Source organism: Sceloporus undulatus, chromosome 9 (assembly GCF_019175285.1).
Source record: "Sceloporus undulatus isolate JIND9_A2432 ecotype Alabama chromosome 9, SceUnd_v1.1, whole genome shotgun sequence".
Lineage (NCBI taxonomy): Eukaryota > Metazoa > Chordata > Lepidosauria > Squamata > Phrynosomatidae > Sceloporus > Sceloporus undulatus.
This window is the reverse complement of record NC_056530.1, coordinates 20,718,337-20,746,128: the sequence shown is the minus strand read 5'-3', so window position 1 is coordinate 20,746,128 and position 27,792 is coordinate 20,718,337. Positions and strand designations below refer to the sequence as shown.

At 47.3% G+C, this 27,792-nt stretch overlaps 1 protein-coding gene across 9 annotated transcripts; it reads right to left on the bottom strand.

Annotated features, from left to right (window-relative positions):
* Window positions 1–1,124: 1,124 nt before the first annotated feature.
* Window positions 1,125–27,650, bottom strand: AKT2 (AKT serine/threonine kinase 2). 9 transcript variants are annotated; one of them, XM_042439475.1, is made up of 15 exons: window positions 27,384–27,650; window positions 25,464–25,468; window positions 17,586–17,706; window positions 13,622–13,750; window positions 12,862–12,973; window positions 12,282–12,435; window positions 11,901–12,032; window positions 10,938–11,003; window positions 10,362–10,430; window positions 9,926–10,048; window positions 8,647–8,775; window positions 8,081–8,295; window positions 7,158–7,245; window positions 6,865–6,967; window positions 1,125–6,649 (listed from the first exon to the last, which is right to left on the bottom strand). In XM_042439475.1, the coding sequence occupies exons 3-15, from the start codon at window positions 17,629–17,631 to the stop codon at window positions 6,570–6,572; spliced, it is 1,446 nt and encodes a 481-aa protein (XP_042295409.1). In that variant the 5' UTR covers window positions 17,632–17,706; window positions 25,464–25,468; window positions 27,384–27,650; the 3' UTR covers window positions 1,125–6,569. The 9 variants fall into 9 exon arrangements, with proteins under 9 accessions (XP_042295409.1, XP_042295405.1, XP_042295408.1 ...); XM_042439471.1 differs by lacking the exons at window positions 25,464–25,468; window positions 27,384–27,650 and adding exons at window positions 20,989–21,156; window positions 21,460–21,596 and having other exon boundaries at window positions 17,586–17,702; XM_042439474.1 differs by lacking the exon at window positions 25,464–25,468 and having other exon boundaries at window positions 17,586–17,702; window positions 27,384–27,649.
* Between the last annotated feature and the right edge of the window lie 142 nt (window positions 27,651–27,792).

Sequence of the window (27,792 nt, the reverse complement as noted above, 5' to 3'; positions counted from 1 at the left end):
AGAGCTCTGGTGCCACAATGAACTACAAATCCCAGGATCCCATAGCACTGAGACATAGGGCTGGGGGACAGCATGCAATGGGAAGGTGAACTGTTGCCTTGCCTCTCCACCTGCCTTTGGGCTTTCCTTCAGGTACGTGTGGGTTGTCATTGTGAGAAAGAAGATGCTGAAGGATGTATGCTATCACTTGGCACAGTTCTGGGCTCCCATACAAACACAGAAGAGAGAGATGTGTGGAACAATGCCATTGTCTTTGTCTTAAGCTTCCTTCAGTGTGCGGGAAGGTGGATAGTCAACTACACCCCCAGAAAAACTGACAGTGGTGGTGTTCTCTAGACTCCAAAGCCCCTTAGACCAGTTTGTCCATGCTGTGTCTTGTAACAAGCTGGCAGGATAAAGACAATGATGCTGTATGTTAGCTGGGTTAAGAGCAGGCAGAGGTGGTGATAAAAAGTTTGATGGAGACTGTTCTTACCTCTCTGAGGCAGCTCCTTGCCTCTGCATCAGATCAGGAGATATAATTCTGGACAAACAGATCACCATAAACTAGCTTTCTGCATGGTGGGTTTTTCAAGTATTTTGGACCAGTTTTCATCATGCTCAGCCAGAATAGCCACTGGTCAGGGATAAAGGGAGCCGTACAGCCAGTGTGGTGTAGTGATTTGAGTGTTTGACTATGACTCTGGCCATGAAACCCGCTGGGTGAACTTGGGCAAGTCAAGCTCTCTCAGCCTCAGAGGATGGCAATGGCTCCCCCTTCCCCAAAGACACTTGCCAAGAAAACCCAGCAATAGGTTTGCCTTAGGGTCGCCGTAAGTTGGAAATGGCTTGAAGGCACACAATAACGAAGTACAAAATATCTGGCAGGACCCAGCTTGGGGTGGGGTCAGTGTCTGCAGAAAAATGCAAGCCCCACTGTAATACTATTATCCTTCTTAAAATACTTGTCCTGCCCTTTGTCGTAGGATTTTAGGGCAGCACTGCTGTGTTCCTTTGTTTCTGACTTACGATGACTCTAAGGCGAACCTATCAGCGTTTTCTTGGTAAGATATGTTCAGGTGGAGTTTGCCTTCGATTTCTAAAATAAAGAGCTTATTACAGCAAGAATGCAAGCACACATCCTAGAAAGAAAACAAAACCTTTTATTGCTTGTACCGTACAAATCCAAGGGCAGAGGAAGGCACCTCCGAGGCTTAAAAAACAACAACCAACTGAAAACAAAAAGAAAACCAAGCATTTGGTGTCTCCTACGGATAGGCCACTTTTTACAAAAGATGCTCTGGAGTACTCGCCTCTCAGGCAGACCTTATTTTACAAGCCGGATTTCTTGGTATCAGGCAAGAGCCTGAGAAGGGTTGGCTCTGGTTGCAAGTGCTGCTGTGGGGTTGGTTTCAAGAGGTGGAGAGAGAGAGACCGCAAAGAAAAACACAGCACATCAGCAGAAACATTTCCCTCCCCAAAGCTGCTAACAAGGGTATTAAGTTAAGAAACCCCAACTACCACAACTACAGAAACCAACTGGGAGGGGGAAATCCTTTTATTGACCCCACTCCCCAAGCGTATGTGTGTGTGTGTATGTTGCTCTTCTTTAAAAGTCTGTCTTTGGGTTTCACCCCAAATGTAAGCATGTAGTCTGAGGATCCAAGTGTTCCTATACACCTCGGTTACAATCCCAAGTTTGATTCCTGAAGGGTGAATGCAGACCAAGTCGTGAAAACCCACAAAGCATTTAATTGAGGCTCTAAGACCGCTGGTACTTTGGATTTAGGTGGGCATCAAAGGAAGGCTTGCCCTGAAATGGAAGGCCAAGGGGTAACCATGGAGCACAGGCTGAAGTTCAGCTGCTGTGTTCAGAATCCAATTCCACCCATCTAGGGGGAAGAAGTGGGGGCATTACCATGCCCTCAAACAATTTGGAGCTATAGAGCCAGTTCCAGCCTGAGCCCACACAAATGAAGTGCCGCCAGGCATCGGGTGACAAAAGATGGCAAAAGGGCAAGGCAGGGCTACCTTAGAAGCAATCTCTGCCTCCTTCCCCCTGACCCTGGGCAGCATGGTCATGCACAGGCAGCCAGCTGCCTGTGAACCCAACAGGGGGAAATATCACCATCAAGACTAGGAGCTACCTGTCTATAAGCTTGTACAGTCTGTAGCTGCTGCTTCCAAAGGTGTTTTTGGAGAGGTTGTAACAACAAGGCAAGCTAATGGGCCACCTGCTAGCTAGGGACATCTTGGGTCCCATCAGTTGAGTAAGTGCAGTGGCTTGGTAGACATTTGGGGGCCTCTTGCAGCTGGGTGGGAGGATCAGATGTGTGTTTACATTCAAACAGATGTCTTTCTTACATCTGTTCCTAATGCAGGGAAGAAGCTTTACTGGAAATGACTTGAGGTAAGAACATGGCGTGATCAGCCAAGATCACCAGGACCCAGCTAAAAGCACCCCAGGAATGCTTCCCGTTAAAGGGGATCTTAAGGCTAGAGGGCTCAGAGAATCACAGAAAGACTTCTGTAGTGTGGCCAGAGGACTTGCGACATGGCCAGTGAGTGAGTAAACTCCCCAGCAGAACCCACCCTGCTTTTGCTGGGTCTGTCCCAACTTTGGCCAGCTGCTACCTCACAACTAAGCAGGATTTGTCACCTCTCCTTGTGCCTTCTCACAAGACAGGATTTTTCACTTCTCCAGAATGGCAGAAAGGGTCTGCAGCAGAGGCAGTAGCAGCCATTGCTCAAGAAATGAGAGGCCTCTGTGAGCATGGAGCATCTGGATCTGTCCAAGATGGCAAGTTACTGGGTACTTACACCTGCTTTTCCCCACCTCACCCCACAAAAAAACTGATCATAGCCCCTGCAAGGTTTGTGTAGCACCAAGCAAGGGTGGACCCAGAAGAGGAGGCCCTCAGTCATTCATTATGTTTAAAAATAGCAAGCTCTGAGGAACAAGGCTTTTGCACTCTTGCTTGGACAGCAAGGCAGGTTTAGCACCTTGGGGCCAGAGCAGCTCTTCTCCATTGTCAAATAAGAGGTAGTGTGAGTAGAGATAATTTTGGCAGCCCCTGAAGAATGGTGGCTTGTAGATCATCGCCAACAGTCACTCCTAAAAGCACAATAGGGGCTCCTTTGGCTCAAAAGACCGCAGGCCCTTTAAAGCTGTTTAAAAGGCTACTCTCATGGTGTAAAGGGCAATGGTACCCCATGTACTTTCCAACAATCTGGTTGAAGGCCACAGAGGGGTTTCATTCTTGTTTCCCAATGCAAACAACAGGCATTGACATACAAGGTCTAAGGCAGTGTTACTCAAAAGAGGTGATTCAGGGACCAATACTGGTCTATGAGCAATCAGCTGCTGGTCCAGGAAACAAACAATTGGAGCCCACAGGCAACATATATGGTATCGGTCCCTGGCACACACTGGAAAGAAATACTGCACATCAGTTAACTTTGGAAGCTCTGCTCTAAGAGACAGGCTCCAGCAAATGGCAGCTGTTTTTACAGTAGACAGTTCCACTCCTCACCAAAGGGAAGTTTGCAAAGAAATGTTCCTGTGTTTCTCTTCTCTCACTGATCTTGTCTAGTATTCAGTCAGCGACTGAAAGGACCTCAAGAAAATGCAGTAGTCCCTGCTAACTAAGCAATTCTACAAATATCTTAGAAGCCCAGCTGATTTTGGCTTGTGTTTAATTCCAAAAAGCCCTGACAGTGGCTCATGCCACCAGACATTCTTGTGTCCAAACTCTACTGGCCACCAGGAAAAGACTGGAACAGCAAGGAGTGCCCACATTGGACTCAAAAGCCCCTTGTCATGATTCCTGGATGTTGCAGCATCGTAGAGCTGAGGGCATCCAACCACTCCACCCCTGCCTGGGTCTCTGGAGAGCAGCTCCTTGTCGGAGTTGACAATTCTAGGCTGGGTGGACCAGTGGTTCTTAAGGCAGCTTCCATAGGAGTCAGGTCCCTACAATGATTCTGCTCATTGAACTGGGACACGATGTAGTTGCCTATCCTGCCCCAACTATTTAGATGTGACTAGACCACTGTCATACCATGCCTAATGGAAAACCAAACAATGCACTAAACCCAGGCTGAAAGAGGGAAATCTAGACTTTGTTATAATCTAACCTTAGATGCTCAGAATAAAACCTCCCACTTTTCCTGGTCTACTCCTGCTAAATGTGCACAGGATTATCACAATTCCTATAACCTCTCCAGGAGGGAAACGGGGAAACTCCTGCCACAGACATGGCTCAATACCTCAATGGTGCAGCTTATCTTGGCAAAGGCTCAGGTGTTGGGCTGCTTTTGCTGTCTGGGTAATAGCTGCCAGAGCAAACAATGTCTTTGTTGAAATAGCCACAATGATTGAGGATTCAAATGTGGACAGGGCTCCAGAAAGAGCACAAGGTATTCAAAAACATTCATGGTAAGTTAGTTAGGCTGTGATTCTACACAGTCATACAGGAACAAGCCCCTCTGAATTGTACGGGAACTTGTCACTGAACATGGATAGGATTAGGCTCAGCCTCTCTTGCTCTATGTGCATGTGTGTGGTGGGGAGAGAGTAAAGGGCAGAAAACACTGGAAGTGTGATGATGAAAAATGACCAGATCACAAAGAATAAAAGGGCAGGATTGCTGGGGGCATGGGGGTTTCTTATTCAACAGCCAAACATGCTGGCTGACTGCAGATCTCTAATTTTGTCCTGTTCCTTTTGGGAAACTTTTAAAGTGTGTCCTCCTAAGCATTTTTCCTAATTCTCCCATCAAAGCAAACACTGGTGATACACATCTTTGCTGGGGGAAAGCATTTAAGAATGGAAAAAGCTAATGAGACAATAGTATAGCAGGGGAAGGCCAGCTCTTCCAGACTCAGTAAAAGGAAGGGAAGCATTGCAAGCAATGCAACTGAGACCAGGGCAGAAGGGAGTTCTAGAGACAATAAAGCCAAGATATTGGTTCTAAGAAAGCTGGCTGCCCTATACTGACCCTAACAGGGGACACATACACACACTCTCTCTTGTTGAAAGCATCTGTCGAGTTTGTGAAATTTGCTGGGGTGTTTGGCCAGCTGGAAAACACAGCACCTGGGCTTGATCTCTCCTGACTTCACGGTTAAGACAGGCAAACATTTTGCATGCAACTGGAAGAGGGCAACTTCCCTCGAGAGGTAGCAGCCACACAGTATATCAGGTGCACCACCAGCATTTGAGAAAAGGAAGATACTGATGCCTCTCAGATAACCATCCAAACCAAGCAACATCTGCCAAGGAAAAATATCCAAATTGGGCCAATTCCTTCAGGTGTCCACCAGCGACCTTGAGTTCCTTGCCCTAGCAGCACTTTGACTTTCTGGCTGTTCACAGGGGCACCAGGAGTGTTCCTACCAATGGCAGCTACACCCACACACAAGTCAGCCTGGTCACCTGCTATACTGAGAGAAGTGGAGGGTGGCAAGCAAGCTGCAGCTGCCTGCTGCCACCAATATGAGGCTCATGTTGCATGGTCACTGCTGCCCATGCCTACACCGGAGGCCCAGGCCTGCTGGCCGACTTGTGTTGTAAAAAAGAGATGTGGTGGTGAGCAGGGCTGAGAAACAGGAGGTTGGAACACTGAACATGCTTTGTCCTTGGGTTAAGACAGTCCTGAAAGGAGCCATTATTGCTTTAGTAACCACACGTAGCAGCAGAAGCAGGAGTGGGAGGAGTCATCCTTTGCACCCCAGCAGCCACCTCTGAGGCAAACAAGAGACACTCAGGAGCTCTAGGCCAATTCCCTCTCTGAGGATGGTGAAGGTCAAAGAGGGGTATATGAGTTTGCAAAGCTGTGTCAGGTTCTTGCAAACTTAAAACTGTTGGTGAGGGGTCTCCTTCAGCTGCATAATGCCTGTTTTAGTGTCCTAGCAGACACTGCTGCCGCCACCACCCGGGGTCTTGCTTGTGAACATCACCCTAACAAAGGGGTTTGTGCACTCCATGATCCACATGCAATGTTGAAGAAGAGCAGCTGCCAACCCAATAAAATGTGCCTTTGGATGCTGCACATCAACTTGATACTGCAAAAGGTTCTTTCCATTCCACAGGTTCCCTGACTTTCCAGCAAGCTCTTCCCTGGCTTCACACAAATGTTCCAGCACTAGCACATCCTTTTCCTCCCACCTGGGTGGCTTTGCAAGCAAACATCCAAACACAAGCCCATGGCAGGACACAGATAGGTGAAAAGCGATGGAAGAAACACGCCAAAGTCCATTCTCCTGCAAAACTCAAGTGAGGCTTGGTGATCAGGGATGCAAGGGTCAGCAGGACGAGGTGTAGAGCGACTCCAATGCTCCAAGCGGTTTGACTGATGGTGGCAAGTGCAGGACCTGGCCTGTGGCCTGGCTGTAGGAGGCTGAGTGCAGCAGGCACAAGGAAGTCTGCTCAGTCCCTCCGGAAGCTGGGGTGCTGCAGGACCAGCTATTTGGGGGAAAGTGGGGGGGAAGGAACTGGAAACATATACCTTCCCCCCACATGGAGTTCTGCTGTCTGGCACCCTCAACTGTCTGTCTCTCCTTCAGGTGCACCATGGGAAGCTCCCCACCTACTCCCGTATGCTGGCTGAGTAAGAAAACTGGGGGAAGTGGGTCCGATGGTCAGCATCTAAGGAGTCCAGGCTGTCATCTGCAGGGAAGGAGAGCAGTGATTTAGCAGTTGGTGTTTGAAGGAAATATAAAACATGGCAAAAATAAATCATAATAATCCACTCATACTGTCACTGTCAAGTACCGAACAAGAGGGAATAACTTTCCCCTGCAATTCTTAGGGTTAGTACAACCCATGTAGACTGGCTGTGTATCAGAGGTGTGTGGCTGCCAGACCTACAGCACCCTACTCACATCGGTCAGGTGGGGTGATGGTTATTGACTGTGCTGTGAACTCATCATCGAAATACCGAGTGTCGATTTCAGATGTCACCTGGGGCTTGAAGGGGGGGATGAGCTGGAAAGAAAAAGGACAACTTGCTCCATTACCCTGTTTGCTCACACACAGTTCCCACAACCTTGGATCATATCTCTTCAAAGAAAAATGGTGTCCAGAAGGCAACATCCAGAGCTGTGGGAGGAGAGGAAGGAAAACAAGCTACTCTTGAGGCAGAGAGCTACACAACAAGACACTGTCATCCCCTTACCTTCTTTTGAACTACATCTTGCCAGTTGATGGCAGCAAAGAAACGGTGTTCCATCACCTCCTTGGCATCATTGGGGCCACCCCCCAGCCTGGAAACACAAAAGTTTCCATGATCACTTTACTGGAAGATCTGGGTGTGTGGGGGGTGGAGTGCACACATACACATGAACATGAATTATGATGAAAGACCTAAGATTCAAGCAAAAGTGTCTGTGCCTAAACACCAGTCCTCCAGAGTCTCGAGTGAAACAGGAGCGACAATTCTACTAGTCTTGGGGGGGGGGGTCTCCAGCTCCTGTTCCCTTGTGCCTTGTGCCTTGGTAAAATCAAACAGCTATGTTGGGCAACTAAAAAAGGTTGAGGAGCCAATTTTCATCTACAAAGTAGGCTGCGCCCCCTGAAAATTGTACAAAAGACAAATTGGAAGTTTCTGTTTCAGCCAATCTTCTTTTGAAAGGGAATGTAGGTACCTGCCAGTACTAAAGCATCAACAGATCAACTCTTTGGGGCAATTTTCTGCCACCCCTAATTTGGAAGATCTAGGTGAAGGGGTTTTGTGGGGATCTGAAGGTCTGAAGAAAAGCCTTTGGGGGTGGGGCACACATGTCCCCAAAGCTGATCTTTCCCCATCATAGCAATATGCTACACCTTTCCCTTGGGCGTGCCTCTTTCTTTGAATGTAGTGCCAAATTTTCTCACCAAGAACTCCAAAGTCCACCCAAAATACATCCACCCACAAGGTTCATTTGACAGAAGAGGCAATTCAGCAAAACTCTAGAATCTGAAGAGAGGAATCAAGGTTCGACTATGCTTCTTGACCAGAGATCCACTTGGAATGAAGCCACAGGAAGAGGTCCCTCCCTCTCTAGCATGCCACCATTCCAGAGGACAGCTGTTGCCCTTTCTCACTTGGCCATCACTGACCTCTGTTTGGGGTCCTTCTTAAGCAGTCCTGCCAGAAGAGCCTTGGCCTCAGGGCTGAGCGTGCGTGGGAAGCGTATCTCTTCCATGAGGATGAGCTCAAAGAGGCGCTCGTGGTCTTGGTTGTAGAAGGGGAGGCGCCCACACATCATTTCATACATGACTACGCCAAGGCCCCACCAGTCCACAGCTCTCCCATAATCATTGTCTTCCAGCACCTACAGTTGGAGGGAAGAACAGAGTGCTGGGGGGAGGAGGCAGCCATTGTCTCTGGGGCTTTGCCAGTGTGTGCAGATTTTGCAACCACCTGTCATGCTCAGGTACTCCTGTGCTCCAAGAGATTTCAATCCCCCTCATGAAGCATATAATGAGAACCTGGCAGTCAGGAAGGGTGTGCCACCAGCCCTCATTAAGAAATGGAACAATCTCAACTGCAAAGTCAACTTTCCTCACTGGTCTGATTCTTCCCAAGACAACTGGCCCTCCATTTCCACTACCCACTTCTCTGCTTGTTTGGGACTGGAAACCTTTGGGCAAGTCGACTCTACAAACAAGGGGATTTCTGTTACCTCGGGGGCCAGGTACTCCGGCGTCCCACAGAAAGTCTTCATTGTGGCACCATCTGTGATGCCCTCTTTGCACAACCCAAAGTCTGTGATTTTTATATGTCCATCTTTATCCAGCATGAGATTCTCCAGCTGGAAGACACAAAAAAGACATGGTGTATCCCACATGGCAGAAACATTTCCAGGTCACTAGGGAGCCAAACTGTAAGGCTCACATGTGCTATCAACAGCTGGGATTAACAAAGAGGCAGGTTCCAGAGAACAGAAAATATCAAGCAGGCTCAAATGCATTTTACAGACAAAAATTGTATTTTAGGTTGGCTTATGAGTGAGTGAGCAACATGCTGATGGCCATCTAAGCTGCACTGCTGCAATGTACACTAGTAAGCTGTTGGGACAGAGCCTTGGAGCCAGGATGCTGACAATGATCTGCCTGATGGAGCAGATGGCATTATTATTATTACGCATGTAAAACCCATAAAACTGGATCAGACCCATCTAGTCCAATATACTGTTCCCATGATAGTCAACCAAACACCCCTTCTGGAAAGCACAAAGGCAGGCCAGGAGTGCAAGAGCATCTTCTGATGGACTTGGAATCCTTGACAACTAGTAGACAATCATGCTGCCTCTGACAGTGGAAGTGACAGACAGCCAAGATGACTAGTGGCCATCATTAGCCTTAACCTCCATGGATTTGTCTACACTCTCTTTTAAAGCTATCCAAATTGTTGGCTACCACTAAACCTTGTGATACTGAATTCCATAGTTTAAAGTCTGCCTGTGTGAAGGAGGACTTCCATTTATATTCCCTGAACACTCCACCATTCTGTTTTAGTGGATGAACCCTAAAGAAAGAAAGAAAATGTCTTTCTTCTTCCTCAACACATGCTGAATTTTACATGCCTCTATCATGCCCCCCTTTACTTGACTTCTTTCTAAGATCAAAACTCTTCAAACTTTCCTTACAAAAACTTCTAATGATTCCCAGGCTGTTCCTCAGCTCAGTTCACGTGAACTTCAAGACCCAAAATAGTTTGGACACAGAATGCTGGGTCGTCTTTGTGTCCTAGAATTTGAGTGGAAAGCCCTGCTCAGCACTCTACTATCGTCTGAAATATAACTTCTGACATTGGAGAATGGAGAAGGTGGGGGTGCCCAGAATATGGATTTCCCCCCTCAAGAAAGCCCACCAAACCTCCTCCTTTTCTGTCCTTCAGAGAACAAGGAGTCATACCAATAACAATACCCCCAATACTGTAATTACACTCTTCTATCTTACCTTGATGTCACGGTAAACAACATCCCGGGAGTGGAGGTATTCCAGGGCAGAAACAATCTCAGCCCCATAGAAACGTGCACGGTCCTCAGTGAAGACACGCTCTCTTGAAAGGTGGAAAAACAACTGCAAGGGGAAGGCAGACATGCCCCAAAGGGACATTGTGAACAACAGAAACCCTGAGGAACTGTGGACAAGCAACCTGTGTGGGCTCTAACTGTCCTTAGCATATAAGGCTCTTGCTAGCTGAGGGTGTTGCAGTTTATCAATCATAAGATGCAGAAACCACTCAAGCCCTACTTCCCTCCTGCAACAAAGAACAAGGCCTGGAGAGAAATGCTTATTCTATGGAACCCCTGTGGTTAGCTGTGGAGAAGTGAGGCAATCTCCTTGCATGGCCTACAGTAGGGCAACAGACCTCTTAGCAGCAGGCACTCACCTCTCCACCATTGGCATATTCCATGACAAAGCAGAGGCGGTCGTTGGTCTGGAACGCATATTTCAGTGCCTAGAAACGTGAATTAACAGATACTACTGTGAAAGAGCAGCTGTGTCCTCCTCCTTTCAGGAGATACCATAATCTCAATACATCTTCCCCTTGTGTGCCAGTCATTTTGGAAGGGAAGGGAGTTAACTTTGCACAAGAAAGCCTTATGGCAGACAGCCTCAAGCTGCCAAACACACCATGAAACAGATGTAGGGGATGCTTGGCTCTGCTCAAGACTTATGGTCTCACTGGAGAATGAGGCAAGGAACATAAGAAGCACAGCCAGCTTTCAGACCTCTTTGGGATAAAAGATGGCATGAATAATGTACTGGGAACCACCACAATTTCAAGGGTTAAGGGGAACCTATCAAAGCTTCAATGGGTCGCAACACTTTCAACCCAGGAACCAAGAGTCCATTCTTCCAGATTCCACCCAGAGTAGGCAGCCACCTATAAGCACGGTGGATCAAGGTGAACAGCAAGCAGGTTGGACTGCTGAAGGGCCCCAAGCTCTTCATTGTTAAGTACCGTGAGGAAGGGATGCCTTGTGTTCTGCAGGACTCGGCTCTCTGTGACAGTGTGGGCCACTTCATCCTACAAAAGACAGAAGAGCACTGATACTTGATTTGCACAATCAAAAAGGAATAGGCCATCTATACTCATCTCCAGTTGTGATTCTGAGAGTGCTTTCATTAAACTCTTAAAGAAGTTGCTGATCTCCATGTGATGAATGCCAGGCTGCATCCATATCCCTGGACACCAGGAACTGAAATTAGGGTTCCTTAAATTGCATGGCTGGATTAATGTGAGGATTGTTAGGTTGACAATCTACAGTTGAATAGCTGCACCGCTCCTCAGCTAGGTGGGAATTGGGGGTGGCTTGGCACAACCTAGAACCCTTCTGCAAGCCAGAAGAACCCACTCCCCTTTCAGAGATAGCCAGTCCAGAACTATTCTGCAAGTTTTATTACATTAACATCTATTATTACTATTCTTATTCTTATTATTGGTGTTGTTATTGTTGTGACTGTTACTATATCCTGCCTTTTTCCCAGTCTGGGACACAAGCAGTTTGCAAAGGTAAACAAAGATATAGATTTAAAATTCACATCATACAAAAATTAAAAATAGAATTAAACTAACAATAGAATTGAAAGCAATTAGAAACAGGTTTTGGAGGGTTTTGGCAATGGGATCAGGGGTGGAAGAATGATCTCTAGAGGACCAGGGGATTCATGGCCACCTCTGTACACCTTCATACCTGTATGTACAACTCTTTGGAATCTGCCTTATTTACAGGAATCTAGAAATAGAGTGAATTCTGGAATCCCTATATCTCTACAGCTTGATCCATAAAGCTTGACTAACCCTGGTTTCACTAGTGGTCTCCCATTTCTCTCACAAAATCTTAACTTGACAGAATGCCAGCACATATTTGCAGGCAACACTAAATCCCAACAACTCCCACTGATGCATGCCAGAGTCCCATACCTTGGCAATGATCACTTCTTTGCGCAGGATCTTCATGGCATAATAGCGTCCGGTAGCCTTCTCCCGCACGAGGATGACCTTCCCAAATGTGCCTTTCCCAAGCAGTTTCAGGTAGTCAAAGTCATTCATGGTCTTTTAATCAAAAGACAACAAAGAAAGAGCATAGTAATCAAATTCATTCCCATCAGCAGACTCAGGACTTTCAAATCAGAATTAAAACAGAAAAAACATGAGATATCCACATCTACCATTAAGACAGCACTACCAAGATGAGCAAAGACTGGTTCCCACTCTGTGCAAGCATTAGGTTCTCCTCTATACTGGTCCCAAGTAAGCCAAAGTAGAATAAAATCCTCTGCCCTCCACACTGGTTCCCCTTACCGCCTTTGCTCGGGTCTTTGTCACTGCAACCTCCATTTCTTCAGCCCCTGTACTGTCACTGGGAGAGCCACATTTGTAGTCCATCCTGTCTTCTTCAGGTTCCTGGTTCTTTAAGCTGTTGGCAACCATCTGAATGGCTTGGATCCACTCCTCTCTGGGGAAACAAGAGCCCATTATGAGTCAAGCAAACATCCAGGGTGGAAAGAATGAACACTCCTTCAACACTTAAAAATCAACACCTTCTGTTATGACATCTGAAATTCCCTCATACAGTGGACTACAATATATACTGGCTTGGGGGACAGGGGGGTGGTCAGAAGCGGGCTGAGAAAAATCTATGGGTTTGTCAATGGCTGGTAGCCCTCATGCTTCTTTTATGTTTAAGAGCAAAAGATGTCTGAATCTCAGGTGCTAGGGACAGACATGGCACTGCCACCTTCATGGGTAAGGAAACAACTTGTACAGTGGGGAAGCCCAAGGAGTCAAAAGAGCTGAGAGAGCAAGATGAAGCAACCCTTGTTCTCCTCTTTGCCTTTGGATTTATCCTTTTGCATGACTTCATTTGTGCTCATCCACTCACCTTTCATCTGGGGAGTCCACGTGGAACGTCCTCTCAATAACGGTTGTCCACTGCAAACAACGGATGATGAAGGTGTTAGGACGGGGGCGCTCTACTTTCATTAGCTGGCATTCTGAAAAGCAGATGAAGGAGACAGATATTTTATGTCATTTCTCAGTGGTTCCTCACCTTCAAACCCTCAAGTAGATATACCCCTGCCAACAGCTAATCTCTCATTTTCTTGCCTAGCCCAGCTTTCTGCTTCAAGAATTACATATATGCACCCTCACAAAGTGGACCTTAAGGACTTTTCCAGCTGCCCCAGTCCTATGTAATGGGATTCCCCACCGACACCACTGTGATAAGCCATCACCCAACTTGGATGGATAACAAGCCACTTGACTTGCCCTTATACAGAAAGAAAGAAAACACATCAGCAAGAAAGAGGAACGAGACAAAGTAGTCTATGGGGCAATTCAACTTCAAGAGAATCATTTGTTTATTTTATTTAGGTCATGGCTTTTTCTTGGTAGGGGATACAAGAGAAAAGAACTAAAAACCTTGTGCGGTCCTGTCTTTCACACACAACTGAGACTCGTTTATACTCCTGAGCACACAAGTTCCAGTAAGGAACATGAGAATAATTCATTCCTAGCACAGGATTATTATTAAGGGGCAAGAGAGGAATTCACATCTCTGAGAGCTCCTTGGAGACCCAAGAAAGCATCCTACTACCTGCCCAAATTCAGTCAGTGTCCTCAAGTCCCTGTGCATGACATACCTGCCACAGAGAAGTCGTTCAAGGGGGGAAGGCTCTGGTCTGTTGTTTCCGGCTTCTCCTTATACCCAATGAAAGACCCATCACTCTTCAAGAGGAAGTACCTGGGTCTCCAGGTTTTGATGTATTCACCTGGAAAAATGCAGCTGGATCAGATGTGGAGTTTTTCAGAGTGGGGATTCAGTGCAACATCCAGCCGGCCTTTACAATACCTACTACAACTGTTCTCACTGACATTCTGTGTGGCATGTGCCCCTGCGCCATGATGGTTTGACTACACTTCATCTTTTGTGAGCAGTTCAGCATTACTTTCCTGCTGCAGCTGGCAAGTCTCTCTTGTCCTGCTGCATTCAGAAACTGATCAACGCAGGTTCAGCAACCTGAGACATAACATTCAACATCTCTCTCCCCTCAAGTGACCCAGAACAAGATCTATTTCCCTATTGCCCTATCTACTAGATGGTTCTGCGTGGCATGGCAGAGGAAGAACAGTAGTTTGCAGTGGAACAAACCTGAGATCACACTCCCACAATTAATGGACCAGAAAAAGGTTCAGATGGACTCCTGGGGTATGTACGTCATTCATGCATAACACATTCTTCTGTGAGCAAAGATGGGACCTTGTTGTACAGCTTGCATGGTTGAATGTATCCTGGTAACATGCAAAGTAATTTAAGGAATCAGCCCAGCTGCTGTGTCAGGTTGCTTGGAAGATCCAAGACAAACACCGTTTAGTGCCCTACTTTTAAGATCTCTTTTCTTGTCTTGTCATAGAGACAACATCCAGAGTGCAAAATTCAGCCAGTTCTCTGTGGCCTGAATATCATGACAATTTCAGTTAACAGCCAGGAGAGGCTGAGCCACATGTTCATGGACTATAAGGTGAAATCTCTTCTTCCAGAGTCACAACCTTTGTGTGCTGTGGTCTGGCAAAATTCCATCTGGGGCCTTTCCTACATGACCAAACTCTCCTTTGTCCTGACCAAACGTTCCTTCAAATGAACACCAAGACCTTCACAGCAGGCTCCTTATACATTCCCAAATATTTGGCTTTTAGCTCTGTTTTCAACTCCATTTATCTATACATGGTGCAGACAGGCTGTTTCCTAACAAAACCTTTTCAAGGAACTTTGCACAGGAGACAGTAGAAATGTCTCTTGTGCAAATGGCTGGTTTTCAGTGAAGTCCTGAGTTTTCCTCACAGCTTCACAGAACTTTGTACAACAGGGGGAGTCTCTTTCCGTAGGGCTAGCTCAGCCCTGCCCAGACAAAAACTGCACCCAGCTCCAGGTACCAAAATAGCCGCCACCACCAGCTGCCAGCTATATTTGTATCTACAGAAGAGGAATTTCTTGGGAGCTACAGCACAAAGGGCGGGGGAACAAGGGGAAACGCTGCAGGAGACAGCTGAGATTGCCATGGGGCCAGTATTGGGGGGGGGGGGGGTAGACAGAAAGAGAGGACTTTAAGAAAGACAAAGAAGTATTTCAGGACAGAAGGGCTTGCAGCAATATGTAGAATTCTTGTGACAGACCTACCTGTTGCTAACAGGTGCCACCTGTCATCCTGGATTCTGCAGCTGCCCAAATGCCCACCCGTGTGGCTCCTCCTAAGGCTAGCAAGTACAGCAGTAGTCGTCTAGGCTCCCAGCCAAAGCAAAGTACAACACAAGGGAGGTGTGGGAGAAAGCCTCTTAGCTTGAAAAGTTATGCCATTAAAAATATGTTCATCTTTCACGAGCCATAGGATTCTCTGTAGTATGGACAAATAATCCTCCAAATCTAGCTACTCCTTAATTCCATAGGGTACCTCCTTGTCTGTTATGAACCAACTAGCAGAAGGCTTCTCGTTGCCTTGTGAGAGGAAACTGGGGCTGGATGGAGCATGCCTGACCATCCAATGCTGGGCTCAAACAGCAAGAGCCTCTAGCCAACCAGCTCTCATCCTGGCCAGAGATCCAAAACATCCAGCCAGAGAGTGGGTGTACCCCCTAGCTGACAGCTCTATCCTCAGATTCATGGCTTAGCCATCACTTACTTTGCAAAGCTTGCCTCCAGAAAAGGAACAATGAACCCCAGGGATAGAGGAAGAGATAGACCAGCTTCAAGCCAAATCCCTCCACACTTTGCTAGAAGCCATGGGGGAACGTCATGATTAATAAGATCTGCATGATGCAGTCACCTAGCTGGCAGTCAATGGGGGGGGGGGGGACCATCAGCATTGCCCATTAGCTGAGTAGAAACTCCTGATAGCATTAGGACATCTATCAAATTCCCTGCCTCAGCCTCCTGATTCAAACCCTTGCGGCTGGATTAGTGCCAAGTCCTAGCTAGCCATGCATCCCATTGCCCAGTGGGCAAATGAATGACAATGGGAGCATAAGAACACCTCCTGCTCATACTTATCAGCAACAATTTGAAACCACTACTAGTCCCATGAACCAGTCTCTTCCTCTTGAAATCTATCTAAGTTGGTGGCCATCACTATGTATAGAGGTAGCCGATTCCACAGTTCAAGTCTGACCAGTGCAAATACAGTATATATTCAACTGTAAATCGACATCATATATAAGTAGAGGGCAGTTTGGGGGGCCAAAATTATAGATTTTGAGATGACTTGTGGGTTAGTCGAGGCTAAAACTTAGGGGCATGTAACACAGGATCTAAAGAAAAGAATGCCAAAGACCTACAAAATTCCAGCAGCCATAACTGTTTGTGCTCACACTCAAGGCTAGATGGATGAGAGAGTAAAAGGGGGATCAATGCTGTCAGGACAGATCATACTCTTGTCTATCATCAGGGAATGGTTCTTTTTTTGTAAGAGTTGAAAGTACAGTGACTGTGGATAAACTGACTCAGGTTTTTTGGGGTCAATTTTTTGACTAAAATTTCTAGACTTATACATGAGTATATACAGTAAGAGCTTTCATTTGTGTGTCCTATTCTAACCTTTCCAATACAGTGGATGATCTCTTTAGATGCTAGTGATGATCTCACTGGTTCTCTCCATAAAATGCTTATATTCACCCTCCTTCTGAGCTAACCAGTCTCAACTGTGCTGCTTTTACTTGAAGGGATGCCATACTGAGGATGGAGTAAGCTTGTTTTCTGCTGCTCCAGACACAAGGACACGGAACAATGGATACAAGCTCCAGGAAAAGAGATTCCAGCTCAACATTAGGAGGAACTTCCTGACAGTAATGGCTGTTCAACAGTGGAACACACTCCTTCCTCGGAGTGTAGTGGAGTCTCTTTCCTTGGAGGCCTTTAAGCAGAGGCTGGATGGCCATCTGTCAGGGATGCTTTGATGGAGAATTCCTGCATGGGAGAATGGGGTTAGACTGGGTGGCTCTTTTTGGGGTCTCTTCCAACTCAATGATTCTATGATGCTCCCTGCAGGGGAGTTGTTCTAGCCCTCTGACCATGTCACTATCCCTTCTTGGCACCCTTTAGAGTTTTCCAACCTTCTTTTTTAGGGGCAGTGACCAGAAGTGTGTACAGTTTTCCAAGGCTTGTGATAATGTTATCATAGCAGGCTTTATTCCCAGAAATTGCTCAAGCTTAGGCTCTGATGTATCTCCAAAGCACGATAGCTACAAAGAACACTGTTATATCTGTGATCTTTTGCTTTGCAAACCTGGACAGGAGGGCATTTTAGGCAGGGAACCTTTTAGATGTGGTGGTGGCAACACCATCTCAAACATACAGAAACCAAGCTCTGCCAAGAATAAAAAAACCCCAAAGTATCCAGCACAAACTTGGAAGAAAAACCAAAACATGCATCTAGCAATGTACAGCTTACAAACAGTCCATTTCATCAGAGCAAGCTTCTATATCACACAAATCTCTGAAACCCACCCCCACCCCCATATGTGACAATAACCTCATTATCAGGAAAGAATGAATGTAATAAGGCTTCACTTAGCCACCTTCCCTCCTGGGGTTGGTTGGGGAGTCTCACTGCTTACCTCTCTTGTGCAGCCAACCCTCCTTGATGACCGACACTTCATTCATGTTGCCGCGGCCGTGTTAAGCTGAAAAGGTCTAGATTCTGCCAGTTGAACAACTGTGGGCCAACTGGTGACCTGCAGAGAGTAGAGAAAAGTGGCTGTCCTGAGAGCTGGGGGAACAGAGGCTCCAAGAAGCCAGTGATAACCCCTAAAACCACACCGACTACCCCAGAACATGCTCCTCTCACCACTTCTGTGTCCAGTCTTTTCCACATGACAGTACAACCTCAGTCTCTAAGTACAACAGATCTCTCAAGGAACCCGAGCCAGACACCATCCCTTTTCCCTACAGAACTTGAGCATCCCACCAGTAGCTGTGAAATAGCCAGAACGTTCAGCTGAGAAAAACTGCCTTATGGCAATACAGATTTCTTAGCACACTCCCCCCCCCTTCCTAATACCAAGGGCTTTTGCAAGACTAGGCAAACAGTTTTGTGCAACTAGGAGGCACAACAAGGTTAGCAGGGTCCGGCATGGCTACTGAATTGCTACTGCCAAAATTGGGCAGAAAAGAGAAGGCCAGGAAAAGCAAGCTTCCACGGTCTCACTAGTGCAAGTATTCAAAGACCAGAACAATTAATGTGGATGAAGAGCATGACACACATTTCTGAATTGCAGGACCAGGCTGGAGAGAAAGCACCCCCCCACACACCCCACTCACCATAATGTTTACACCTCGGTTTTCAATTTCCCTTTTGGCCTTATCTGCCCCTGCGACTTGCCCTGCTATCAGAAGTGATAAGTGATAAGGGGCCTTCCAAGGAACCGCACATGCTCAGATCAAAGAGCCTTTGCAGCAAAAACAAATAGCTAGAGAAAGATTAATCCCAGGCACCTGATGGGATTAACTAGGCGGTGAGGGGATCCAAACACATTTCTAGCCATATAGACATTTGCAATGGGGGGCGGGGGGTGGGCTGTCCACAAGTCAGTCTTCCTGTGATGTTGGAGTGCACTGCAGAATTATGTTGAGGTTGGAGTTGTGGACTTCATCATGCCTTTTGGTGGGGTGGAAGGCAGGATCCATTGGCACGCAGGTGCATATAAAGCTTGGAGGCTAAGAGAACAAAGTCAATGGGTGACCACCACACAAGTTTGCCTGGTACCCCACACTCTGTCCTCAGGAAAGGCCAGGAACTGAAGGATGGAGGAGTCCAGAAAGACCCTCTCTAATCCACCTGTGGGACTGTTCCAACTTGACAGCTAAAGCCTCATGCAAGAAGCCTGGGGAACATATCTCTCAGGTCTGTAGAACTTTCAAATGTAAATATGAAGAGGTAACTTGTTTAAAAGGTCACAGGGCTGCCAAATCAAGCAATCTCCCCACTCCTCCATCTAAGTCTGGGATCTGCTCCCTTGGGGCAAAGGACTGCCTTTTGTTGGGTGACTGTTGGTTTACAGACTGTATGGATCCTTTGGTTTGGTCTAATCAGTTTCTTTGTTACTGGACAAACTGTCATGCAGCTACAGAAACAGGCACATTTCCATCAAGCCATGCCAGGCCCTGGAGTAAGAGACAATAATGGGGGTCTTCAGAAGCCCATGAGCAGCACCCAAATCTCTTAGGCTGAGTGCATTCTCATTTCCAGAGGGCCTGAGAAATCTAAAAAGATGTTCTGGTTCACCTCAAATATGTGCATAAGAGTGAACGTAAGACAAGAAGAACCTAACAGGGCTGCAACCTTTGCACATAAGGAGGATGATTATTATAATATCCCGTCTTTTTTCCAGCTTGGGATTCAAAGCAGTTTACAACAGTTAAAACAAACCTAGCTAAAAATCCACAGCATACGAGTTACACGTGTTATTCAAGTATAACTCTGTAACCAGAGTTTGGTCCCCCTCACCCCCTTCGCTGTTGATGCTGGGGTTAACAAGGGAAAGCTGACACCCAGCCCAGATGGGAGGAGATTTGTGCAATGATGTGGAGGCATTTGTTGTTGCCACAGAGGCCAAGACCCACAACCAGAGCGACAACTGGGGCAGTGTTATGATAGGGCTTCAGCGTCATTTACATAAGAGTGTAAATGGACCCGGCAGAATGCCTGAACCAGCAACATTCCCTCTGCTTTGGCTGGCCAGGAGAGATATGGGCCAAAGGGCAGAGGTCTGCAGCATGCTGGGCAAGGAGAGTCGCCAGCTCCCTGGCCTCCTCCTCCGGCTGCTCCCCTTTGCATAAGCCTGGCTTCTCACCAAGCCCCCAACAGAGAGACTGGCAGAGAGGGCTCTCATTTGCTTGGAAAAAGAAAAAGAGGAGCAAATGGAGGGGAGGCAAGATACTGCCAGGGTACCATGGCCCTCATCTCCCGCCTTCGAATCTCAGATGCCCACTTGGATACCATTCTGTGTCACCATCAGAAAACCAAAAGTACTATACTATGGCCCCTTCACATTCCATTCCAGACAACTAACAAAGCAGAATATTACAACTGATAGTACTGAAAACTGGTGAGAGATTCAGCAGAACCAACAGAGTCGCATAATACTCTGCCCACTTTGTGGCAGACTATAGCTCTCAGTACAACCAAAGCAGGTGCGTTCTATGAATACTTCTTTACGTAACCCTTTTCCCAGATGTATATATTCCTCATAAGATTTTTCAAGGGAATGTGATGCTATGCCAATTACACTTCTCATGGTCCAACAGAATAAGTCATATGGGTCATTAGTTAGGGAGAAAAATATATGATGAAATATGAAAACTGGTCTGTAAACTCACAAGTCATTTGGACAAAGGAGGCAGGAAGAGAGATACTCTCCCTTTTCAGCATCAGATCAAGTTATCAACTACCTGTTCAAACAACAAAAAAGCAAGACTTTGATAGCTTTCATATAAAAAGACATGATCTCAGTAATTCACTGTCACAATATATGGTAGCACTACCATCTGAATGGTTACTAGCTAAAACAGCCACATCACCCTGTCTTCCCACAAGCAGATGATGCTGAAATACCAGCCTTCAAATGTTCTCTTCTTTGGAAAAGGATTAATGATAGAGGGCACACCGAGTGAAATCAATGTCTGATTCAGCTCTCCTCAAAGCAACTCCTCCAGCCCAGTCTGCTAAAATCTTGCAACTAAAGAAGCTGGGATCAAACCCAACTGTATCTGCACACACTACGGATGCTTCTGAATCAGTCTGTTTAGGTATCCAATGGAAGGATGGAAAGCTCATGGGTCACAATTCCCCAAAATAAGGCTCTTGACAGAGAAGCATGACAGGACAGCATTCCAAGTAGCTACCATTTCCCCTTAGGAAGACAGTACAGACACAGATAACACTTTCACAGAAGCTCCAGCTATTAGTTCCTGCTAAAGCAGAGCCAATGAATCCATGGGATTGTCTCAAACAGTACTTACGTAAATTACCCTCGCTGAGACTAACAACTGGATTGAGGCTTCAGAGGCAAAGGGACCCAGTAAGACCCACAGACTGAGAGGAAACAAAGATGCTGAACCTCCAGAAGTAGGTATGACGAAAGGCTGGAACCATGGCTCCAATACAAGATCAAGTGGTGTTTTCACAACCTGCAAAGCCACAGTTCAAAAGATAAATGCATTCCACACCACCCTTGAAGCCTCCCTGGCTGTTAGCTGAAAGTTTGACCAAGTAACAGTTGTATGAAAATGGCTGTGGTCATGGTGCAGATACACACACAACCAACCCCCAAGGCCCTCACATTCATTTGGGCAACACTTATCTGGGAAGGTCTCTCTTTTTCATTTTGGGGGAATTCCCTGAACAGAACTGCAGAGACATCAACCCAGCCTTCTCACTAGGCCACTCAGCCCTGTCCCTCACCCCGGCTCCAGTGGTGCACCTGTCCCTACCTCACAGGCTGCCAGGCCGCTTCTCCATCCCGAAAGGCACAAAGCCACAGCTGGAGCTAAATCCCAATTCCTCTTCCGGTAGCCCTGGTTGAATACGCAGGAGCAGCACGTTCATCCCACGTGGGTGTTTGTGTGTGTGTGTGGGGGGGAGGCTTGTTGACTTGCAGAGCATGTGTGACTCAGACACTGCAAGCCCTAGAGTTGTTTACAGCAGTTCAGGATGTGACCCCGATGAACGGGAGGGGAGGGCGACCATGTAGCAGGGAAGGGAAATAAAACAGAAGCTCTTCACTGCCTAGTGTCAAAGCAAAGGGGAAGAGAGATAAGAAGGGAGAAGACAGGAGGCGGCTGCTACCCATCACTGCTGCAGACCCCAGGAACCATACTCTGCACCAAACAGAGATGGCTAAATTGAGCTACATCTCCCCCACCAAGCTCACCCTTGCCTCCACTAAGACAGTGCCATGTGAGTCAAGATACTGCCTGGCTTTCCTCCGCCTTCAGCACACACAGACACAAGTGAGAAAGGAAAACTGAAGGCAAATCTGGCTGTGACCTTTACCCAATGTATGTTAATGGTAAGGGCCTTGACATACCCTGACTGCAAACCATGTCAAGTGAACATGGGCTTAATATGTCAGAAATGGGAAGGGGCTCCAGAAACAGTTCTCTACCACTACCTACTACAGTGGTCCCTTTACATTCTCCGGGGTTAGGAGTGAAAGATCCCGGTGAGTGTGGAAAAACTATGGTCAACTTCCAGCAGAACTGTGCCGGAGGACCTAAGAGATTCCAAGAGAGAGAATGCATCCATCAAAACTGCAAATAATCAAACCTGCAAAAGTCCAAGCTGCAAATGCGGAGGGCCAACTGTACTAATAGAAAGCTGCAGCATCTTTACTTTGAACCAGATCCCTTTCAGATCTTGCTGGGAAAGACAGAAATGCAAGCCTCCCCACTGCTTAAAAATGAAACTGTCCATTAACAGGTTGGCTTCTGCTAGTAACTTTCTTTTTAAAAGGGACTGGTTGCAAATCTCAATTCCACCTGTGGTTCAACACTCTGGGGTCTGACCTTGCCATTTAGACACTGATATGACATCTGGGAGCAATCTCAGTTCATGCACAAACTTCACTGAAAGACCCTTGTGATGAGACATGCCTCTTCCCAGTATAGCAGTATTGCAGTAGAGAGAGACAAATGTTTAGGACATGATTGTATGCATTTATCAGTCCCAGGCACATTTGTTAAAACAAACACCAAGTTATACATTCGGGGTACCTATGCTGACCATGCAGCAACAAAATCCAAAAAACACGTCAGGATGATACCTTTAAAGGTAAAGGAAGACTGGAGAAACACAGACATCTAGTATCAAGTTGCAGAAGCATACCTGCAGTAAAGCTTAAACTGGATACCTGGTGGTCTCCCATCCACACACTAACTAGGGCTATTCCACTTAGTTTCCAAGATCAGTTGAACTGCTTTTCTTTCTCACGAAGAAACCTATCCCTATGCTTTCAATGCTATATATGCCTCTGGTAACACATTTTCTGCTAAAGGAGTAACATGCAGGAACATATCTACTTAGTCAGTTGAGATTTACCAAATTAGGGGTTCTAAGAAAATCTAGAGCAAGAGTAGCCCCCAAATGAGTTAATACACTTCATTATAGGGAAATGCTATTTCCTTCAGTAGATCAGGGAGCTTCCATAGGACTGGCTGGAGTTCCACAGACAAAGGAATAGCAGCAACCTTCCCTCTTTTTGCACTGTGCAAGCTGAGGGGTGAACAAATTACTAAGGCACCATGTGGAATCACACCTTTTCAACACGCTGGCGCTGCCAACTACTGGATGCTGTGACTACTCCTTGTCAAGCTTGTTCTGGAGTTTTGGCACAGACTTTTAAGAAAGTATGCCAATGGGCACTCAAGGGATCCTGCCCGCTACTCCCTGACCCAGTGCCCTCTCATTTCCTCAAGAAGGCTCCCGTAGCTGACACTTCCCTCTTCAAAACCTCTCTCAAGAGTGGCATTTCAAGTCTAGTTGTTGCTACACCCAACAGAAATTCCAAGGGCAGCTGGAAAGGCAGAAGTGAGTGCACTACCCCAGAGTAAGAGACCCTCCTGCCTGCCAGTGCATTTCCTAAATGTCGAACACCGATTCTAAGTTATTTTTAGCAGCCAGAGTGGGCTACTATTAGGAGAGAGAAATGTATTCCGCTCAGCTACTTCACACAAACCCCACAACCAAGGGAAGTAGACATAAAAGACTGACGGAACAGAAAGGCAGGTGGTTTTATGTACATGTCACAGTGCAGGCAGATAAGCACACGCCACACATACAATAGCCCCAGATGCCTGGTGCCCAGGTGTGATGGTAAAGCTAACAAAAACATGCCCAGCTAGTAGTGGAAAAATGGGCACCCAGCAAACAACTTTGGCATTGAGATCCTCAGGGAGAGCAGAAACCTTGTAATGACTCATTTGCTCCTGAACTTTAAAGCCTAGAAAGACATACATGTGACTTTGAAAGGAGCAGGCATGCTACAGTCCAACCCAGTGCAACACAAGAAACAGACTAGCAAAGGCTCAAGCAAAGCCCAACTGGAGCTTGCCTTTCACACGTGGTTCAGAGCCTTCAGGTTCGCAAGCCAAGTCTGAACAAATCCTTCAACTTCAAACTTTGTTGCTCTATTGCCACTTTATATTTTGCAGCCACAAGTTCCAGTGTCTCAGGACTGCTGCAAATGAACAGAGAGGCACAATGAAAACGCTACCCATTCAAATAGGAATCCCCTTGAATTCAGTCCCAGGATTTCCAGCATTGCAGAGAGTAAGACAGTGAAAATCATTCACACCTAGAACTCTCATATTGGTATGTTTGCATTTCCTTGGGGTGCCCACCATGCTTGATCATTATTCTGTTTTGGGGGATGCCCCCATTCCAGGTCATGCCCACAGAAATGTGACTATATACATAACGACAATAATAATAATTTAACAACAATATAATTTATTTATAGCCTGCCTTTTCCCCCCAAAGGAATCAAGGCGGGTTACAAGGAAGAAAAACCATAAAATACAAGAAATATAAAATATACATTTAAACTAAAATTAAAGTAAAAAATTAGAGATATGTTTGCAAGGCAGGAGATATACATACATATATATACACACACAGTGTTTATATCTATATTTATCTATATCTACCTATATATAGTTACACACACACACACACATATATAGATATAAATATGGAAGGTGGCATATGAGTGTGTGTGTATTGTGGAGATATTTGGCTGTGAGGATAAGCTGAAAGAAGGCCAGTGGCAGTACTAGTGGGCAAAGAGAGGAAGACGGAAACACATGTTGGAGCCTCCCAGACAGATTCTAGCCCACTTCCTTGGCTTGCCTTTTGCTAATTTTTAGCAGCCATATATTGGGGAAATTATACCATGCGTAATTTTTTTGTATCTTGTGCCTCAATGGGATGTGTGTGTAAGAAAGAGACGCCACGCAAGACACTTGGATGCAAAATCCTGAATCAGCCACAACAGCCTTGGAGCAGTTGTTAGTGAATGGACTTTGCAGGGAAGATGATACGGGACGCAACCCCCAGGTTTATACACAGTTCTAATATAACACATCAGGAGCTCATTACTAGCCAAGGAAGCCACACAGTTCCTTTATTCAACCTACTTCAACAGCAGCCCCACCCTAAATTCATAGTTGAATCTTGGAGGGTCCATGGGATTTTGCGCTGCCAGTTCCTGCTTTCTTCCCCTCTCCCTGATGCCATCTGAAGCAATGCCTGGAAGCAACTATGCTGGAGCATCAGTGACTGCAGCAATGCTTTCATTGGAAGCCCATCAGCAATGATGCCCCTGAGGTTTCTGTAAAAAGCCAGCAGGTGAAGTAGAGGAGACGCATGCATGGCCCTTAAAAGCCCTTACAGGGAAGGGCAGGAGGGTGACATAAACCCAATAACCCCCACAACTGCTTGCTGCTGTTAACTGCCTTCAAGTGGACCCCAACTCATGTGGGGTCCTTGTGGACAGAGAGATCTTGTAGCACCTTTGAGACTAACTGAAAGAAAGAAGTTGGCAGCATGAGCTTTCGTTGACTTAAGTCTACTTCCTCAGATGGTGAGGCTTCTCCAAACCTCTCTGCTTACTGTTGTTGTTGTGTGCCTTCAAGTTGTTTCCAACACAAGACAAACCCTACCACAGGGTTTTCTCAGCACATTTCTGGAGGGGTGTGTGTGTGTGTGTTTGCGCCATGGCAATCCTCTGAGGCTGAGAGGATGTGACTTGCCCAGGGTCACCCAGTGGGTTTTCATGGCCAAGCCAGCAACCAAACCCTAGTCTCCCAGAGTCATAGCCCAATGCTCCAACCATGACACTGGACTCCTGACTGAATCCATGCATCTGGTCTGCGGTCTTCCTCTCTCTTACTCCTTCTCTCTCCACTTTTTCCTGCATCACTGACTCTTCTAGTGGTTCATGGTGCAGCCAAAGTACAACAGCCTCAGGTTGGTCATCCATGTAACTACATATAGACCTAAGAATCCTAGTAGACCACAATGCTAAAAAGGCCATTGCAGTTTTAGGCTACACCTATAGAAGTTTAGTGTCTAGGTCAAAGGAAGATTCTGCTTCAGTCTAGAACAGTGTGTCTAGTCCTGGGCACCACAATTCAAATTGGAGCGTGTCAAGAGGAGGGGAACTGAAATAGGGGCAGGAAACCATGCCTTATGAGGAAGGACTTGGGGAGCTGGGGATGTTTAGCTTGGAGAAGAGAAGGTTAAGAGGTGACATGAGAGCCCTCTTTAAGTATTTGAAGGGATGCCACATTGAGGAGGGAGCAAGCTTGTTTCCAAAGAAGAGGACCCAGAGCAATGGATACAAGCCACAGGAGAAAGAGGAACATCTGGAGGAACTTCCTGAGAGTCCCTTGGAGTCTGGCGGAGTCTCCTTCTTTGGAGGCCTTTGAACAGAGGCTGGGTGGCCATTTTTGGGTGTGTGTGTGTGTTTTGATTGTGAGTTCCTGCATGGCAGAAGGGGGTTGGGCTGGAGGACCCTTAGAGACCCCTCCAAGCTCTACGATTCTATGTATCTCCAATAGGCTTTGGAGTCATTCAGTATGCCTTGGACCTCCTCTTCCTTGGAGGCCTTTAAACAGAGGCTGGATGGCCCTCTGCTGTGACTGGGAGTTCCTGCATGGCAGAAGGGGGTCGGACTGGGTGGCCCTTGGGGGGGTCCCTTCCAACTCTATGGTTTTATGTGCCTTCAATATGCCTTGGGCTTCCTTCCTTGGAGGCCTTTAAACAGAGGCTGGGTGGCCATCAGTCAATGGGGGTGCTTTGACTGGGAGTCCCTGCATGGCAGAAGTGGGTGGTCTTTGGGGGGTCCCTCCCAACTCTAGGGGCCCATGGCCCACAGCTCCTTCCATCGGACAAAGCTCTTCCTCCCCCTCCCTCCCTTGCAGCCCTGTAGTGACGTCACCGCCGCTTTCCCAGAAGGCCGGCGCTTCGGGGCAGAGAGAGAGAGAGAGACCTCGACTCCCCAAAGCGGCGCGCGCAAAGGCGTCTGGGAAAAAAGGGCGAGAGGAAAACAACACCGCTCCCCGGCCTTCACAGCCATAAAAGGGCCGCACCCTGAGAGAGGAGTCCCTCCACGTTTCCAGGGGAGCGCTGCCTTTTACCCGCTCCCTCCCCCCCCCGCGTTCAGGCCCCCAATGGTTCGCTCCACTCCACTCTGAGCCCCTCCCTCGCTTTCCCTTTCGCGGCCTGAGGGCTTAGCCTCCTCTGCGCGTGCGCCAAGGTGGGCAGTACCACTGTCCGCTCACAAAGGGGGGAGATGAAGAGTGGGCCGCCTCATGGAGCCTTTAAGCGCCGTCCGCTCCCTCTTTCGAAGGCTCACCTGCTGCTGCTGCTGCTGCTGCTGCTACCGGCGTCCCTTCAGGCCCATCCTCACTAGCGCCGCCGCCTCAGGGCTCCCCTCGGAAACCCCGCCCCCTTGACCGTGCCTACGCATGCAGGAAGGCCCAAGGCGGCCACCGTACGTCTGACACGGTTGGGAGGGGGGACGATAGTCGGAGCCCCCGCCGCTATCACCGCTACTACTACTACCACCACCGCCGCCACTTTGGCCTTCCTGCGCATGCACGGGCCTAGCTGCTCCCAGGGCGCATGCGCGGGGTCGGACGCGAAGTCACGATGGCGCCTGCGTGGGCGGAGGGAGGGAGGGCGACGCGCATGCGCGAGGGCTGAATGGCCCTCCCTCAAGGCAACAAGCCTCTGAGGCTGACAAGGCTCTCCTTTGGAGAAGA